Raw genomic sequence first — 20,626 nt, 5'->3', positions numbered from 1 at the left:
CTGCGGTGTGGGAAATTAGGGAAGGGGGGGTATTTTATAGTGACGAGGGTGTTGAGTTTTACATGCAATTGCACATGTTATTGAGAAAAGTAAATGTATGTACGCACACATTTTGGATAATGTTTAAATTCAAGTCATGGAAAAAGATATGGCTGCTTCGGAGAAAAATTACAAAATTAATGAGAGTTACGTTATTGTCACACTTGTGGAAATTGTAATTCGGTCGATTGGGATTTTTGAATTTTATGCAGCCATACGAATTGTGAATAGGAGAGTTTATGCTACTACGATAGAGTCTATCAACCTAAGTAATAACAAACTAAATTAAATGGATCATAATTTGTAAGTCCATAGATGTAATAATAGTCAAAACAAATGTTATGAGGCAGGTAGGGACATACCCATTAATTTTCTTTCACTATACTTTTGCTCCGTCACATATGATAATTATTATGATTTTCGCTAACAACGTGAGATTATTTAATAGGAAAGAATAATTATCGTATAAAGTACGTGGAGCATACACAAGGGCAGGTTCGTAAGCATGCATGACATATGTATTAATATAATTTTATTTCCTCATACAAACATAATATGTACACCTCGACAGTTATCGTATCATGTTTTGTGTAATTAGATATTTAAAAACGAATTTATACAGCAGTAAAAAAAATGAAGGAGGAAAATTCTAAAATGATCGCGTGTACTGACAACAATGGCTCCATGAAGAACTAACTACAATTGAGCGTATATGTATTGAGAACATTAAAATCTTACGTAATTTTACTCTAAATACAAAATCTGACGAGTGACACACAGTGACGGATCTAGACTTTGAGCTTAGAGGGGCACACCCATGTATTTTATAGTAAAATTTAATAAAATACTCATATATTTATATAATTTTAAATTAATAATTCATACTTTAGTATATAAAATTGTAAAAAAAAATTAAGCTAATCCGATTATAAAATAATCAATTTAAATTTTAAATATAAAAAACATTATGAACCGATTGAACACTATAATCTATTTATTTGTATTAGTTACTGAAAAAATAAAAAAAATTGGTGAGTATAGCTTCATATTAAAATCTATTTATTGAAATCTTCAAACACGAACTATTTGTTTTAAATATAGTGATATAGATCATAGTTTCATCAGCTTTATTTCATATCAAAAATAAATTGTATGTTAGAACTTTATTAGGAAAAAAATAAATTATAGGATTTCTAAAAAAATGTATGAAGTAGCCAATTAAAACTATGACTTTTGCAAAATAGCCATAGTTTTATTAGGTATAGCAAAATAGCCAATTGAGAGTGTACATGTTTTCATTAAATTTAATCATGCTTCGATTAATTTTAATTAAGCTTTCATAAAGCTTACATTTTGTCTTTATAGTTCGTTGAGATTAAATTTAATCCAGCATAGATTAATCTTACTTGAGCTATTTTGCTTATAGTTGACAAACTATGACTATTTTGCAAAAGCTTAAGTTCTATTGGGCTATATAGCCGTTGGACCCATGACTATTAAAAAAATTATAGAGAATAAAAAAAATCTAGTTAAGAAATGGATTTTTTTTGGAACAATAGTAAGGAAAAAAAAAAGAGTTTTTTTTTAGAGAAACAGCAAAGAAAAAAAGATTTTTTTTAGACAAATATTGCCGAAAACACGTTTTGGGCCGGATTAGACCTAAAGACACGCGTTATGTGTTTTGCGATTCCCCCAAGGCTAAACCCAAGGTTTCAAATGTCGCCGGATTTCCACGATTTTCGCCGGGAAAGTCGTTTTCGCCGTCCAAACGGCCGACGATGTGTAATATGTCGTTTTTCGTTGTGATGTCGTTGGATTTTCGGCGAAAACGACATCTCGTTTTTATGGAAAACGACCGAGAGCTTTCGTTCATTTATAAGAGCAAACTCATTCCTTTTGCCACTGCAAACCCATAAAATCGAAGACTTCGGTGCGTTTCTTGAGTTCTCTGACCCGACGAAGAAGACGTTCACTTTCGGCGAAAATCGGCGATGTCCGGTCCGTTTCGGCGACTTTTGGACAAGTGTAGCGTGTTTTCCACAATCTTTCGGCGACTGTGGGCGAAAATTGGCGAAAGGGTCATCATTTTGTTTTTTCAAAAACCCAGAATTTGTTTTCCTTGTTTTGGTCTGTAAAATGATTTTTTTTTTCCACATAATGTCATTCATTAAAGTTGTTTGAAATGTTGTGATCTATGATATATATATATTTTTTTTCAGATTTTTCTGACACTTCCGGCGAACCACTGAAACTTCCGACGAGCCACCATATTTTCTGGCGAAACACCATTTTTTTCGGCGACATTTTTTTTGTAAAAGAAATGTCAATTTACGTTTCGGATTTTGGAGTATGGGTGAGGCTCTGCAGAGCAGATGGAAAACTCCATCAAAAAGATAGACCAGTGTTTTGTTTGGTTGGTGATCTGAAATTAATGATTACTACATCAAACAATCACATTGCATTTTTCATTTCCTTTTTATTGTGTTACATTAAATTTGTTGAAGAATTCAAATTTCAAAGGTTACCAAAAGAAAATAATACATAAATTTCTGCATGGTGGGATTTAAGTAATTAGTCAAGACAGTGAAGCGTTATCGCGAATTTTCATTTGGTATTTAATATATGAATATGACACAAATTACTTGCATGATAAACATTGCAATATACATATATTTTCGCCACATTATTTCCGTTCGGTTTTTCATCGGTACGTCGGTTTTCCATCGAAAACGACATTTTATTTGTCATTTTCCACATTTTTTCCGTTCGGTTTTCCATCGGCATGACGATTTTCCGTAAATCAAGAGGCTCGAAACGGCATTTAAAACCTTGGCTAAACCTATTCCTTTGATGTTAACTGTACATTTTTAAAACTATTTTTTTTTATCAATTATAATTAAGAAAATTATTAAGCAAAATTAATTCCTAATTTTTGAGAGAGTGCACATGCCCCTCTGACCCTAGTGTAGATCCGTCACTGAACACATTAAATCATCTTACATGTAAATTAAAAAAGGGAAAATAACACATTTATACCCTGTGTTTTAGTGAAATGTCGAGTTTAACCATCAGTTTTCAAAAATGTCGAGTTCATACCATCTGTTTAACTAAAATGAAGAAATTATACCCTGAAATGAATAACAGTTTCACAAATCTCCCTTTCATTGATATTAACTCTTATATAAGAAAAACCGAATCAAATCTAAATCAGTACCCTAATTTCCAAATTCTCAATTTTGAAATAAAAATAGCCTTAAATTGAAATTAAATAATAAAACTCATACCGCCTAAGAAATGACTTCATTCCGTGTTCGAATTGTAACTTTAAATCTTGGATTCTCTGTTCGAATATGCGATTTTGATGACTATCAACTATCGATGTTTAACCCTTACCTCTTTCTGTGTTCTTCACGATTAAGAGACTGTTGTTTATTTTTTAGTTTTTAAATAAATTACATATATGGCGCAAATGAATAAAGATAATTGGTGTTTATATTATAAATATTATAGTCAACGTCAATGAAAAATCAATAAAAAGAATATTTGTGACACTGTTGTCTATTTCAGGGTATAATTTCGTCATTTTAGTTAAACAGATGATATAATTTCGTCATTTTAGTTAAACAGAGGGTATGAACTCGACATTTTTGAAAACCGAGGGTTAAACTCGACATTTCACTAAAACACAGGGTATAAATGTGTAATTTTCCCATTAAAAAACCAATACTAAATAAAATAAAATAAAAATCAATAAATGTAAAGGGCTTGAGTCCCTCTAGACCGGTATTAGATGTAAAACTTGAGAAGTCATAATAGCTAGTTAGAATACAACATTTGAATTAAGGATAGCAATTTCGTGTTCGTGCCATAACCATGTCGCCGTATTTTAAAAAGTAATTGTTAAAACTAAATCTGACCATTTATTAATCATGTTAGAAGTCTACATCAAAATTCGACCGTTTATTTTTTTACAGATCCATATCCATTTAGATTAGACTAGCTATTTAATAATCGTGTTAAATGGTTATTTGATCGTGTTTAGACATTCGGATATATTTAAAAAAATAAATTACCATTGTCGCAACGATAGGATACCAATATTCATTTAACTTCCAATAAGTGACGATGTCTAACTCGATGGTCCTAAATTAGTACCAAATATAGCATCAGGTGCGACTTTTTTTGCACCTGAAAGTGCAAAAGTCGTACCTGACGACACTTTCAGGTGCGACTTTAGATGCGACAAAGTCGCATCTGAAAGTCCGCACCTGATGCTTTTAGGTGCGACTTTCCGCACCTGAAAGTCATTACTATCAGGTGCGACATTTTAGGTGCGACTTCTCGCATAAAAAATCGCACCTAAATTTACTCCAAAATAATATATTAAGGCGGGATTTATAGCTATCCAGTTTTGGCTCCTCTAAATAAAGTTCAAATTGAGTTTTTGGTTGAGAACATGTAAATTAAGGGAAAGAATGGCGACGGCGACTTCAAAGCTAGAATTGCAACGGTGAGCTTCGAGAATGGCGGTGGTCGAAGGTGAACCAAAACGACGGCAACCTAATGCCGAGAACAGTGAACGATTAAGCTATATATATATATATATATTTATATGTTTCATATGTATGTCGAATGGTATGAGAGAGAGAGAGAGAGAGAGAGAGAGAGAGAGAGATAGATGAGGTAAATGAGGGAAGTGAAAAGTTGGGTGGGAATTGAAACACTAATTAATTTGGTGTATTTAAAAAAAAATCAACCAAAAAAATATGAATTTGATAAAAGGGAGGGAATAAGTTACTCTATTACAATGAAAATTAAATAACGTTGAATATGATATGTTTAATTTAAATAAAACTGTTTATGACTTTTTAAAATTAATTAAAATTGAATATGAATTAATTAAAATTTTAAAGAATTGATTATTACTATTTAAAGTAAATTAAACTTATTAGATACAAAAATTTCATAGTTAGGCATTACATACATTTGATAAAATAACTACGATTTAAACGATATTTATTGCGAATCATGATTGATCGATATAATCTAATGACACAATTGTTGATATAATAGTTATTGAAAACTAATTCGATACATTGTTATACATGAATTCAATAGTTCTTCCTCACGAAGTCAATTCGTATCGAATATATATTATTCTAAGTGAATTGATATCGATATATTTGTAGCTTATTTTTTTATCTTATCCATATTTTTTTATCGAATATAAATCTCAACTATATATTTATTTAATTTATAATAACAATATAATATCTTGTTTTCTCATACTTATAATATTTACATCACATTTATACATAGTTATATTTGTACTTCTATATGTGTGTGTATATATATATATATATATATATATATATATATATATATATATAAATTATAATAATCGTGTTTAATTGGGTCATGATCATGCTATTACTCGTAATCGTTCTAGTTGGGTCATATTCGTGCGGGTCGTAATCGTGTTTCGTGTCGACCATTTAATAATCGTGTTAATTAAATTTTAATCATATTACCTTAATCGTGTCATGTTGATCCATTATTTAATAGTGTAAGCGTGTTTGACCCAATTAAGAACCGACCTATCTATTGAGGTTCGAATCCGCTTTAAATCGTATCGTAATCGTTTCGTGTTTTGTGTCCGGACCAAATTGTCATCCCTAATTTGAACCACTAAATTCAATAAAATACACATAACCAATCTCACCCTTTTGTTTTGTTCAAGATCTTCAAGTTTAGTTGAAGGTATATGAGTAAGTTTCGATCTTTCTTTAACAATTCTATAGGGTTTTGGTGTAGTTTTCATGAATTTGTCTTTGGATTTTTTTTTTTTTTTTTTTTGGAGAAAAAGAGTTTTGGACTAGGTTTTCGAAGTTTGATCTACAATATTTTCAAACTTTTAAGTCATTTGAAATATTCAAAGTTTTAATTTCTAGGCTGGCCAAAGTTTATAGAACAATTTCAATGTTTATAAAAGAATTTCAAATTTCCTACAAAAGTTCAAACATTGCAAAGATTTTCATATGTTTCACCGAAAAAGTTTGTATCACCAGTTCTAATTGAAATGCTTTGAAAAACTTCGAAATGGCTCTAAGAACTTCCGCCTAGAAACAAAATATTCGAAGATTTCGAAAATCATTCAAATTTTTTTAAAAGTGTAGACCAAACTTCAAAACTCTTTTGCTCCTGAAAACCTAAAGACAAATTAATGAAAATCACATGACCGTTCCTTACTCGTATACTTCAACAAGACTTATAGATCTGGAACACACAATAACGAGTCGACATTAAATTATGCGTTTTGATTTCAAAGGTAGTTTAGCCTTATCAAATTAAAAATAGATTTTCTTGATGGTGTCAATACGTAGAGTAGTTTCCAAATGTTGTATACTCTGGTATAGTTTCTGAAATTTTCCTGTTAGATCTGTCCAGGTGGACACATTAATTTTTATGTTTTCACGACTAGTTTTTTTTTTCTTCTTTCCTAACGTCTCTGATATTTTAGATTCTACTTGAGAATTTTTATTTTATTTTATTTTATTATTATTAACTTCTGAACTTCGTTTTTTTGTCTTTTTTTTTTTCCTTCATAGTTGTCCTTTGAAAGAGTTCTATAGAGAGAAGTGTTTGAGAATGAAGCCAAAGAGAACGATTTCCTTCATTGAGTTCAACTGAATTGATTACAGATTATATATTGAATTACATCTAATTATCTGACGTAACAAACTCTAACTAACTTCTAACTTTGACAAGCTAACTGCATAGGTGAGTCACAGTCAATGCACCAGGTGTTTGTGTCATTGACTGTGACGTTGTGACGTGGCTCTCACTCCTTAACACCCCCCTTCAAACTCAACGTACAGGCTTGAGAGACTTTGAGTTTGGACCGCATAGTCTCAAAAGCATTACTTGAGATTGGCTTAGTGAGAATGTCAGCAATTTGATCCGCGGTGGGAACATGTTGAACCTTGATTTGCTGAGCCAAAACTTTCTCCCTGGTGAAGTGCAGATCCAACTCCACATGCTTAGTCCTGGCGTGCAAAACTGGATTAGCAGCGAGATGAATTGCACTGATGTTGTCACACCACAGCACTGGGATTCGACTGCTCTTGACTTGTAGTTCTTTGAGCAAATTCTGTGTCCACATGACCTCAGACACCAATGAGGCAAGGCTTCGATACTCTGCTTCAGCTGATGAACGAGAGACTGGGCTTTGCTTCTTGGATTGCCACGAGATTGGACAGCTTCCAAGGAACAAGCAGTAACCTGAAGTTGACCTTCTTCCAATCATATCAGAACCCCAGTCGGCATCACTGAACCCAGTCAGGTTAAGTGGCATATCAGGGCTGCTTTGCCGTGTGAGATAGAGTCCATAGTCAGCTGTGCCACTCAAGTATCTGAGTATCCTCTTGACAGCTTTCCAGTGATCTTCAAGAGGTTTATGCATGTACTGGGACGCCTTGTTGACACTGAAGGCTAACTCTGGTCTTGTAATGAGTAGGTATTGCAAGGCTCCTACTATACTCATGTACTGATGTGGATCTTCAACTTATGAGCTGCCATAGTCCAAGAACTTGTGGCCTGTTGTGAGTGGAGCTTTTGTGGACCTAGCATTTTGCATGTTTGCTTTACACAGCAAGTCCTGTATGTACTTGGATTGGCACAGAAACAGACCACCATCTGTTTTCTTCACTTCAATTCCAAGGAAATAGCTCACTTCTCCAAGGTATTTCAGTGAGAACTGAGAGTCCAACTTGTTGATGAGAGTCCTCACTGCTCGTTCATCACTGCCTGTTATTAAGATATCATCCACATACACAAGAACTATAATAGTAGTTGTGTTGGTATTGAGTATGAACAGGGAAGTGTCAGACTTCGTTGGTGTGAAACCAAGGTCCTGTAGTGCAGTCTGTAGCTTTTCAAACCAGGCTCTAGGGGCTTGTTTGAGTCCATAGAGTGACTTTAGTAGTCTGCATACTGCTGTAGGCCTTGTGGAGTCTTCAAATCCATAGGGTTGCTTCATGTAGACTTCCTCATGTAGGTCTCCATTGAGGAAGACGTTATTAACGTCTACTTGATGTACAATCCAACCTCTATTCACTGCAAGACTTAGGACTACTCGAATAGTAGAAGGTTTTGCAACATGACTGAACGTTTCATTGTAGTCAAAACCTGCTACTTGACTGTAGCCTTGAGCTACTAGACGAGCCTTGTGTCGTAGGAGTGTCCCATCTGGATTTTCCTTCAGTCTGAAGATCCATTTGCAGCCTATAGGTTGCCTGTTTGGTGGTAGATCAACTAATTTCCAGGTGGTATTCTTGATTAAAGCTTGGAACTCTGTTTCCATGGCCTCCTTCCACGTTGGCTGCATAATTGCATCTTTTGCCTTGTCTGGTGCTAGAGTAGAGAGATAGGCCTTTGGTTTATAGATTCCACTTTTTGATCTTGTGGTCATGGCATGAGTAGACCTTTCCTCTTGAGCATCCCCAACCTGTTGATCTTGAGTGCTTTGGTCTTCATTGTTGGCTTGATCAAATGGCAGCACAATCTCAATACTTGATTGTGTAGCAACTGGTTGATGACCCTGTGATCTAGCACTCTGAGAAACATGGTTAGCATCATTTTGATCAACATTTTCAGCCCCTATACCTTGTCCTATTGTGGGTTGGGGAGAGCTGATTTTGTTTATGACTTGCAAGGGTTGAGGTGTGAAAATTTCTCTAGGTTGAGATGAGGAACAGCTGTCAAGTTTGGATTTTGAAAAGGGGAAGACTTTTTCATTGAAAATAACATTTCTACCAATGTAAATCCTGCCTGATTTGCTTAGACACTTGTATCCTTTGTGAGACAAACTCTAGCCTAGAAAGGTACATGGAGAGGATTTGAAATCAAACTTGTGTCTGTTGTAAGGTCTTAGATCAAGGAAACACAAACAGCCAAAGGTTTTGAGATTGGTGTAGTTTGGATTTCTGCCAAAAAGGACATTTAGAGGTATTTTGTGGTCTATAGCTGATGATGGGAGTCTATTTATGATAAAGACTGCTGTCCTGACAGCTTCATCCCTAAACTTGAAGGGCATGGAGGCTTGTGCTAATAGAGTGATGGCTGTTTCAACTATTTGTCTGTGTTTTCTCTCAGCTAGGCCGTTTTGTTCGTGTACATGTGGGCAAGATATTCTGTGAGTTATGCCTGCAGTGTTTAACAAGTTGGTAAAGGCTCAGAATTCCACTCCCGAGTCACTTTGGATGACCTTAATTTTGTGGCTAAGTTGTAACTCTACTTGGGTTTTCAGATGTTGAAAGGACTGAAGTGCTTCTGATTTTGCTCTAAGAAGGTATACCCATGTGTATCTAGAGTAAGCATCTGTGAAGTGAATGTAGTACTTATAGCCATTTGTGGATAGGGTAGGGGATGGTCCCCAGATGTCAGTGTATATGAGTTGTAAGGGTTGAGTGTATGTGGTTGTGGATAAGGGAAAAGGAGATTTGTGTAACTTGCCCAAGCAACAAGCAGAACAGACATCAGTTGTAGAAAAAGTAGGCACTTTATTGATCAGGTTCGAGTTACATGATTGCAGTACAAGTTTTGTAATCTTGTCTGACACATGACCTAATCTGTTATGCCAAACACTAATATCTGGACTAGTTGAAGCTACATTACACACATGAGAAGGAATAGATGCTATAGTACAACTAATAGACGAATTTGGTTGACACTGAAGGGACTTTGACACTTGAGAGGGCTCTTTGTGGTTGACTGGCTTTATCTGATCGCTTGGTTGCATTTGTGCTTTGTCAAACACATAAAGACCACCCTTGAGCTGGCCTTTCATGAGGATTGACTGAGTGGCAATGTCTTTCACATAACAGGTGCTGGGCCTGAACTCAAAGAACACACTGTTGTCACCAGCAAATTTTGATACATTCAGGAGTTTCTTGGTAATCTTTGGTACATGCAACAATTCTTTGAGTGCTAAGGCTCTATTAGGATAGTAAGGGGACTGAAAAGTAAATTGACCAATATGAGCTATAGAGAGACCCTTACCATCACCCATGTGCACTTGATCTTTGCCATAGAATTCTGCCCCAGTGGTGAGATTTGCCATGTCAGCCGTGATGTGGTTAGTTGCCCCTGAGTCTGGGAACCACTCTGTGTCTTCAGATGTTTGGAACCATGCTGGGTCATTGATGTTGTGGCTTGTGGCAGTCATGGCATATAGATCTTCATTGTAGCCTGTCTGCATTGAGGATGAGCCTTCTTGATGTTGATCTTGACTGCTATGTAGATGAACCACATTCCCTTGCATCTGTGTGCCAGGGTCAGACCTGAGTTGTTGTGAATCCTGAAAAACTTTGATCAAATCTGTAGAAACATTGAAGCACAGTATGTCCAATCTTGCCACACAGCTGGCATTGAACTTTGTTGTTTGACTAAGAATTCCTTCCAGTGGACCTGCCTCGTCCTCTTGTGTTGCCTCTGTTGATGAGTCCTCCTCTGGGGTTGTAATTGTTGTTGAAGCTTTGGCGTTGTTGTGGAGGATATTGTTGACGTCCACTATGATTGTAATAGCTTCCAGATCTGGCGTAGTTAGCCACAATCTGATTTGATTGCTGATCAAACTCATTGTTTTTCTTCTCAAGCAGAGCTTCATGAGTGAGTAGAAGGGCTTCAAGATCCGTCACTGAGTAAGGCTCTACTCTCAGATTGATGGAAGTAACAAACATCTCATAATCTGATGGAAGTCCACCAAGAATTGCATCGATGTGTTCTTGTTGTTGAACCTTGTGTCCAACGAGTGTTAGAAGATCAACACAATTTCGAATTTTGAGTAGAAATTCGTTGATTGTGAGATCGCCTTTCTTGGCATGTTGCAGCGCTGTCTTGTATTGAGAGATCTTGGCTCTGGTTTGGGACCCAAAATAGGTCTGGAGACTCGACCACAGTTGTGCCGAGGTTTCGCAGTTGATCGTGCGAGATACAAGACTATCAGTCATAGAGGAGAACAACCACGAGAGAATGAGACTGTCCTGTTGATCGAAGTCAAGGAATTCAGGGTTGAATTTTGAGACCTGTTCATCTTGTACTGAGAGAAACTTCGCATGAGGTACGTGATTCGCTTCGATGAACTGTTGAAGACGATGACCTTTGATCGCGACGAGGACTTGTTTCCGCCATGAAATGAAATTGTTCTGATCGAGTTTTGACGCAATCGGATGTGCAAAAGTGACTAGAGACGCTTGTGAAGCGTGATTGATCGTAGTTGCTGAGCTTTGGTTCGCCGACGCCATTGCAACGATTTCCGACACCGGATTAAAGCTCTAATACCATGAAAGAGTTCTATAGAGAGAAGTGTTTGAGAATGAAGCCAAAGAGAACGATTTCCTTCATTGAGTTCAACTGAATTGATTACAGAGTATATATTGAATTACATCTAATTATCTGACGTAACAAACTCTAACTGACTTCTAACTTTGATAAGCTAACTGCATAGGTGAGTCACAGTCAATGCACCAGGTGTTTGTGTCATTGACTGTGACGTTGTGACGTGGCTCTCACTCCCTAACATCCTTGAGCGGAGTATATTCGCAGACCTTTGCGGAATCGCTGGACTTTCGGACAAGATATTTAACTCTTTTTTTTTTTTTTTTTTTTTTTTTAAACGAAATCTATATTATTGATGATATTAATAAAGAGTGAATACATAATTAAAAATGAAGATAAACACTTACATAACCGAGATTATTCAGACAAAGAGCACCAAGTAATTAATAAAGAGAATTAATTTTTTGGCGGACTACTGGTTTCACGTCGAATACCATGACGTCAACGAGTCTATTTTTGAGCTCTTCGAATTTCTTTTCATACCATTGTATTTTCTTTTGGAGCGAGCTGGTTTAACTTGGCCACAGAGAATGCATATCATAACCTCTCTTGTCTAAAGCCTGCGTTTTTTTGTGGACATGTTGACAAGTGGCGGCAGGGGCCCAATACAGATCAATAGAGAACGATTATACCATTCCAGCCATTAACATATATAAATGTTCTTTCATGACTATTGATTAGATAATAACCAATAGCTATTTGCACACGTGAAGAGAGGCAACTTTTCAGGATAATCCTCCAGTCATATCAACAATAAGATGACCAGCCAAATGCAATAATTAACTAATTCCCGAGTCATTTTTCCGAATTTAATATGGCAAGGTCACATGAACTGATTCAAAGATTTATACCCTAAAATCATATTTACTTTGATACTAGATAGTATAAAAAATATAATTTAAATTTCTGTAGTACAGTGTACTTGATTAACTTTATTTGTTGATCCAAGCTCTATGCCTAGAATAGGTTGTTATTAATTTAATGGTTTTGCATTTTTCTGGCGTGGAAATGTTTAATCATGTTGTAAGATTAAGTTACGTGTTGGAGTGGCCAATAGAATCTATTGCCAAGACGGCATAGTTTGGCTGAAGGCCGTGTGTCACTACGTACTCACCATAAATATAATTTTAATATATATATATATGTATATATATATATACATATATATATATATATATATATATGTATATATATATATATATATATCGCTAAATTAACTGAATCATCCATTTTCAATATTAGTTGATTGAGCAATCGCAGGGTTACATAATTCAGCAGCGATATTATATTAGGAAGAATAAAATTTAAGGAGCCACTGGAACTACCGTGTCCAATGGGTAAACCGTTAAACATTTAAATAACCCACCGAATAAATATTCTTATAAAATATATAAATCTGATCATTCGTTTGTATACAATTCAAAATTCGACAACGAATTTTGTGTGGGTCAATGATTTCAATAAATTTGACATCAATTACGGCGACAAATTGATCATAACTTACGTGCTATACGGTTAAAAAAAAAAAAAAGAAGCGAATTTAAGTGTAAGAGCGAATGACTATTTCTCACACTTCTTGACTATTTCTCACAACGCGATGATATTACATGCATGAAAGTAGCAGTTTCACAGTTGATCGTATTATATGCTTGTGCATTGCATTTAGAATGTTACTATAAGCCGTTACCTTACCTTTCTGGTCCGGTCCGATCTAAAACCGGTCAAAAAATCAAACCAAACCGGTTTAAACGGTTTAAAAAAAATTAAATCGGATCGGATCAAATAAGAAAAAAAAAATCGGACCGGACCGGACCAAACTGGTTACAACGGTCCGGTCCGTTTTAAACCGTTTTAGACTGTTTAGACCGTTTTAGATCGGACCGTTAGATCGTTTTAGACCGTTATAAACCGGACCGTTTTATTTTAGCCTAGTTTTTATTTATATTTTTTTAAAATAATAACCGGTCCGATTTTCTTTTGGACCGTATTAGACCGGACTGTTTTATACATATTTTTTATTAATTTATTTATTTAAATACTAACCGGTCCGGTCTGGTCTAAACCGCGGTTTAGACTTTTTAGACCAGACCGAACCGTTTAAAAGTTCAAACCGGACTGGACCGGACCGGTGAAATTTTAAACCGTTTGAAACCGGAACAACGGCCTAAAAACCAACGGTTCGGTCCGGTTTACGGTTTTACCGGTTTTTTTGCACCGCCCTAATATAAATTATTAATACTAAATAAAATTAATTAATATTATATATTCTACTTGTGTGTGTGTCTGCATATACTTAGCTAGGAAACGTGCATTCAATATTATTTGCAAATAAACTAGTGGTTGGTACATAAAATTAGGCCAGTATTTCTAAATACTTCATTAAAATGTTCATGAGGAAAATTCAATAATTGATGAAGATATATTATGATGCAATTGAACAATTGATCCATCTATCCACTAAAGTCTAAAACTATATTTTCCTAATACAAAGCATAGCACAAAACCACAACCGAGTTCATTGACGTAGATGCCTAAAATATTATATATATATATATATATATATATGTATATATATATATATATATATATAAATATTATTGTATTCTATATTAATTGCATCATGGCGGCACAAGGACGACAATAGTTAATACTATTTTTGAGGTAGATTGCAACCCGGTCCCCTCCCTAAAAAAGAGTCGAAAAATCAACCTTACCTAGAGAGATACGAAATATTAAAAAGAGATCAAAAGCAACGGCTTAAAATTAAATGATTGATCATGATCAGTCAATCCCCATAGCTTTCAGATGATCATGTCTACCATAATCTTAATATCAACAAACTAATATTAAGACAATAATGATGTAAGAGTAATAATTAATAATTGGTGGGAGGGTCACATTCACAATTAGTAACATATTACAGAGATTACAGGTTTTAGTAAGGTCTCTCTCCCAAGTAATTCCCGGGAGGGTCATAGTTACAGATAACAAACATCCAACCATTCCCACACTTGGTCCTGGCGCAGCCGATGTGGACGGACGAGCGCCACACGATCTGCGTGTAGTGGCCGCACACGGACCGTCCCGCGCAGGAGTTGGAGCGGTGGTCGTAGCTGAGCCGCTCGGTGGCCCAGAAGTGCACGGCCGCGCCACCTGTCATCTGGCCCCACCCGGCCGCCAGATTCTCCCCGTAGGGCCCGCGCGAGTGCTCCATGGCGCACCCGGAGGCGGCCCGCTTGCGAGCGTAGGCCCGCGCGTACCCGGCCACGGTCCTGTTCCACACCACCGGGCCCACCCCCACCGACGACCTCACCGCGTTGTGGGCCGCCACGAAGTCGACCCGCGACACGTACGTCGATAGGTGCGACTGGGCCGAGCTCGCTAGCACGCCCATTACCAGGCATATGTGAATCATCATCTTCTTATCGCTATTAGGGTTAGCCATTTCCACCACCGTGCATGCATGCAAAAGGGTGGTTTTTATTTTTATTTTTTTATATATGTACTTACTTAGGAGTTGTTTAACAGAGTTTGAAGGTTTCTATATGAGCAGGAAAAATGGTACAGAATTAGTTTTTCTGTTACTTCATATTAGCTGTCTAGCTGATCAAATCCCAATTTAGGATAATTTTTATATTTAGAGGTACACAAATTGATCTAATTGATTTTTTTTTTTAGTTTGTTTCGTCAATATTGTATCTGCAAGGTCATCGTCGGGTTGTTACAAGCTTCTTTATTTACTTGTATAATACGGTATATGATAATTTGTCTTGATAAATTATGCGATTAACAAGAAGAAAAAATTGATTGTTCAAGCCTCTATTTAAGGACTTTTCTATAATTTAGATAACAAACTTGTCGTAGTGCTTGTTACAAAAACATTGAAATAACAAAAAAAGAAGAAGCTATTTGATCAAAACATTGAAATAAAAACATTGTTTAAATATATATATATATATATATATATATATATATATATATATTTCCCCGAAAAAATAAAAACAAATATAAAATAACCAAATGACTACTATTGATTGAAATTAAGTATCGTCCCCGTAAATACATGTCAACAATACTTGGTATATTATTCCTTATTTGAATAAAGACGAGAAATCTATTGGTTGTACGGGGTTTTAAGAGCAAGTTCAACGCTGAAGGATATCTTGTTAGACATACGGTATGATTGGTTTCAAGGGATTCCATAAAAACTAGCGCAATAGTTTTATTGACACCTTCTCACATGAGGCAAAACAGATCAATGTCAATGTAGCAACTTTAGCCCTAAATCTAATAACCTAATTGTCGAACTATCAAGATAACAAACACACACAAAACAGAACTGTGCAAGAAAGTAAAAGACACAACAGATTACCGAGGTTCAGATTCAAACCAATAACGTGTTGATCTGAATCCTAATCCCTGTTGAGCTCCAATCGGAGAAACTCAGGCACTATCTTCAGTTCTTCGATTACACCCTCAGAACTCTTCTCACAAGCACTCTCTCTCTCAAACCAATATTCACTCAGAGTTTACAACGAACCGATTACAACAACTCACACAAGGAGTTCACGATCAAGGCGATCGAACAGGCTCAATTACACACTCAGAATATTCAGAGAAGAAGAGAAGAAACGCTCAAACCCTAGCCGAGAAAACACAGAAGAAATTAGGTCTAATGAATGAAGACCTCGGTCAAAGCTTCTTTTATATCACTCAGCATTGCTTGGATGAGTCTCATTCGTTGGATTAGACCAGATCCAACGGCAATCAACAATCCGCTCATAACACACTTGTCTCAACAGACCTAGTGTCGTTCATGAGCTGACTTGTTACTACACGTCGTATCTGATCTAATGGGCTGGGCCTCCGGCAAATGACGTTGGGCTTCAAATCCAACAGTCAAGTTTTTTCCTACCTTAGTTTGGATCACATATATTGAATTTCATGTCCATAATGATTTCCTCACTCGAAACATGTCGAAGAAGGTAATTTTGTTTGCATACTCCAGAAGTCAATCTATGGCTTCAAACAACTCTCGGGGGATTGAAACATATTGTTCATAGGCCATAATTTAATCTAGTTAAAACTGATTTTCCTTGGTTACAATAGGAGATCGGCAACGTTTTGTGGCTGCAGCGATGTATGTGGAGACATCATGAATGTGGGAAATTCTCATGTGAATTCACTACTAAAAACATGATTTTTAGATGCGACAAATGTTACTTTTACAAGTTGTATTTGTTGGTGACTTACATTCCATCCCGGAGTATCGCGATAATCAAGCTACTTAACATATTGCTTCCATCTAGTTTTTCACGAGAGGAAAAAACAAATCAATATAGATTATCACTATATCTTAGATCGATTTCAATATGGTGTGATCCGGCTCTTTTCGATTTAACTATAACTTCTTGATCCCATTGCCATGTTTTATGTTTCAGCGTAGCTCGATCCAAGATGGTCATGAAGACATATTCTATCCACCTTGAGAGGGAATATTATAGATTATATCTATTAATCATTGTAACGGTTTGTTATAATTTAGCCACGTCACTAAGTTATTTATGAGTGTTAGCTGGCAATATAAGTTTTGATTTATTGATGGTTAACGAGCAAATCCCAATCATTATAAGGATACATTATCAAAGATCTTGGATTTGAAGGCAACCTCTAACCGGGCCAATAGTTTTCCACTATATCGGAGTTGAACCGATGAGCGTCCCTTTACAATCACTAAGGGTCAACAGCTTTTGTAGCCACGATATGTCTCAGCTAAATAGCTGCGACATTTAACAATTTGTCAATGTCGCGGCTGTAACTAGTATTTGTTGTAGTGAATATGAGTACGACCTCTTCTTACCAATCATTCATATATAAAAACAAACACATTTATTAATAATTCTCTTCACCAAACACACGGTGGTGGGAATCAGACAAACGTATACAAGCCAGTACATTAATATAATCTTAAATGAAACATCAAACAGAGATCGATCACGCTTACAAGAGCAACACAATCGGTAGAGCGAATAACTCAGTAGGGACGGTCTCCAATATAATTCCCGGGAGGGTCGTAGCTACAAATGACGAACATCCAGTGATTAGGGCACTTTTTCCTGGCGCAGCCGAGCCTCACGGAGTTCCTCCACACGACCTGGGTGTAGTGCCCGCACACGGCTCCGCCGGCGCACGTGTTGGAGCGGTGGTCGTAGTCCTTCCTCTCGCTGGCCCAGAACTTGACGGTGTCGGCCTCGCCCATCTCCTCGTACCCCTCGGCCAGATTCTCGCCGTAGGGCCCGCCCGAGTGGACCATGTTGCAGCCCGTCGAGGCCCGCCGGTCCGCATACTCACGTGCGTACTTCGCCAGCGTCTCGTTCCACGCCACGGGCCCCACGCCCACCGAGGCTCGGATCGCGTTGTGGGCCGCCACGAACTCGTTTTGAGGGCCGTCGTTGGAGTAACTCGCCGCCGTGGCTACTACTCCGGCCAGTGAGATTAGGAGCCATATTGCTGTTTTTATGGATTTGTGGAAACCCATTTTTTTTTTTTTTAATATATATATGGTATTTAGTTTTCTGGTTGTAGTTTGCTTGTTTTTTTTAGTGTAAGGATATGAGGCTTGGTTTGTGGCTATTTATAAACGATATGATGTATTTTTGTTTTTGTTTTTTTGTGATGATTTATTTACTTTTATGCAGTGAAAGAAACAATTGACCGAATCACCGATAGATATATGACATCTTTAGTTTGAAATTTCGCATCATATCCCTGCAATAATGTACTCACGAGACCTCCCAATCAATATTTGTTAAAGTATCACGACGATAATAGTTGTTTTTTTTTTTTTCTTCATATTATTGTTGTTCTACATATTGGATATATATCTCAATATATAACAAAAGACTTTATCTTTTAATGGATTAATTCGGCGTTGTAATATTTGCACTACAGACGTAGGATCTTGCGTTTCTTTAAGATGTTTACTTCCAAGTAATAAATCGATCGAACCATATTCGATATTTGAATTTTATTATATACATAGAAAAATAAAAGGATGATATACAGTTACATCAATAGGATTCTGTAAATGTTGATATATTATATAGTCTTTGAAATCTAATTATTTATTATTGCGTTAATGATAAGTTAAAAAGTTATTCTTAAAGTCTATATATAGGTCTATGTATATAGTTTTTTGTAGGGGCTAGGAAGTAACATGCATCACATGATTTTACTATTAGGAGGCGCATATATGAAATATGTATGTGCATGTGCTAATTCTCGCACCTGCGATCCTTTTCAAGAACAAATTATGTATATAGCGCTACTACACAACGAAGAAAATAACCAACCAGAAACCTAAAGTCAATAAAATTGTACTATCTTAACGACAATTTTATTCACATATATAGTTTATCATGAAATTTTTGCTAATAGTTCATGTAAATGTAATTTTAGAATCAATTCATGCCATTAATTTATCTTTTCTTCCCAATATTGCGTTTTCTACAAAAACAAAAAATTTAGTCCGTGATCAATTCAACTATTTAGTCCGCGCAAGCTTGGTAATAATTGAATGAGTCAATTTATGTACAAACTTGCAAATAACTTGCAAAAAGGAGTTACTAGTACAAAAAATGTATTATTGTACAACGGTTCAAAACTACCGTGCAATGTTTAGAGGATGGTCTTTTGTCATCATACAAGCTAATGGCGTGAAAAGTAACTCGTGTAGCGGTTAAAAATTATCGTTAAACCCTTGTGTTGTTACGTTGATCGGTTAAGTTTATTTAGTTTGCCAAAAATATTTTAAGGTGTCTTGCATGCTGACATTTTCTTAAGACTCCCCGTGAATTTTCTCTTAGCAGGGAGATCATCGTTTGCTAAAGTTCTCACTCCCGTGTGTTATTTACTTTCGGGCTTTAACCATTGTGCATCAAGTTAGTGCAATTCATATTGTCACGTATATTTTCAGTGGTATTATCACAAAAACAGTACATACATAATTTCACCTTTATATATATATATATATATATATATATATATATATATATATTTTTGATGACTTTATCATGGCAAAGTTCATAATGTTGCAAAACGGTCTTAGACCATCGCGCAAGTGGTTTCTTTGACCGTCGTGTATTTCTGCGGAGAATTTTGTGAAGTTGCTCGACGCTAGGTTCGCACGATTGTCACTTGGCCGTTATACAACCGTGTCATAATTTTTAAAATAATTCACAAACTTCGTCGCGACAAAGTGCATTAAGTTTTGCTAGAAATATTTTAAACATGTGTTCTTCCCTGCCTGTTAGACCTTGTTTAACGAGGTGAGTAAAATATTTTCTGAAAATAAATGGAATATTTATAAACCGTTCTTGCAAATGACATAACGAATAAGCACAGCCAACCATTTATTCCTTTTTCCAGTGAATGCCAATTAAAGAGTTATAACTATAACATAAAAATAAAATAGCTCAACATTTGTGCGTAAAATAAATTTATTATTTTAATTTGGTAGAATTAAAATTTTCGTTTTATTTTGAACTGTACAATATGCATGATTTATTTAATATTGTTTAATGAAAAACAGCCCAATATTGTTCTCTACATAAGGATATACCCTATCTATAGACATATCTAATCTCTTGTGACACCATGTGCTAAAACAAAGCACTGATCCGGTTGTTAAGTGAGTCACCCTAATTATAGAAGGATATCGCATGATATCTGGGACTGATTGTAGAAGTCTTATATTTTATTAGTATATTAGCGATACACTAATCATGCATGGATTTAGTACATCATACGTATAAACTAATTCATTGTTGAAAATTAGCTAACGGAATTATAAACGTTGAAAACTTTAAGTAATAGCGCTATTAACGGGCGATTTTCTCGGAAGAAAAAGAGCCACCAATTTTATTAGACCATAAATCCCGTTAGAGAAGTTATTTCTTTTATACACCCTCGTCGTCATACAGTCCTGATAATATAATGCTTTTTTTCTCACGTCGTGTTGATGTGAATACATCTTTATCAGGAAAATATAGACAGATGAAGAATAACGAGAGAGGGTAATATGAAATCATGAAATCATGGTACTGAAAACTACCCACTTAGACATTGAAATAATAATTGTGTTGGGGATTAAGGTATGCGCGAGGATCATAAAGTTTTCATTAGCCGCTGA

At 35.8% G+C, this 20,626-nt stretch overlaps 3 protein-coding genes across 3 annotated transcripts; all 3 read right to left on the bottom strand.

Moving 5' to 3' along the window:
- Positions 1-7,603: 7,603 nt before the first annotated feature.
- On the bottom strand, positions 7,604-11,342 carry LOC149381459 (uncharacterized). The gene is made up of 3 exons (XM_089601359.1): positions 10,529-11,342; positions 9,719-10,416; positions 7,604-8,653 (listed from the first exon to the last, which is right to left on the bottom strand). Exons 1-3 carry the CDS (start codon positions 11,340-11,342, stop codon positions 7,604-7,606), a joined length of 2,562 nt encoding a protein of 853 aa, XP_089457485.1.
- Positions 11,343-14,371: 3,029 nt separating this feature from the next.
- On the bottom strand, positions 14,372-15,055 carry LOC149381458 (pathogenesis-related protein 1-like). Its single transcript, XM_089601000.1, has one exon. It carries the CDS (start codon positions 14,879-14,881, stop codon positions 14,372-14,374), a length of 510 nt encoding a protein of 169 aa, XP_089457126.1. The 5' UTR covers positions 14,882-15,055.
- Positions 15,056-17,308: 2,253 nt separating this feature from the next.
- LOC149381457 (pathogenesis-related protein 1A1-like) lies at positions 17,309-18,039 on the bottom strand. The gene has a single exon (XM_089630796.1). The coding sequence runs from the start codon at positions 17,972-17,974 to the stop codon at positions 17,471-17,473; it is 504 nt and encodes a 167-aa protein (XP_089486922.1). The 5' UTR covers positions 17,975-18,039; the 3' UTR covers positions 17,309-17,470.
- Positions 18,040-20,626: the final 2,587 nt, after the last annotated feature.

This window comes from Urtica dioica, chromosome 11, assembly GCF_054948205.1.
Source record: "Urtica dioica subsp. dioica isolate 48M chromosome 11, U.dioica_male_clone48M_v1_H2, whole genome shotgun sequence".
NCBI classification, from domain to species: domain Eukaryota; kingdom Viridiplantae; phylum Streptophyta; class Magnoliopsida; order Rosales; family Urticaceae; genus Urtica; species Urtica dioica.
The sequence above is the reverse complement of the archived record's forward strand: the minus strand, read 5'-3'. Positions and strand labels throughout refer to the sequence as shown.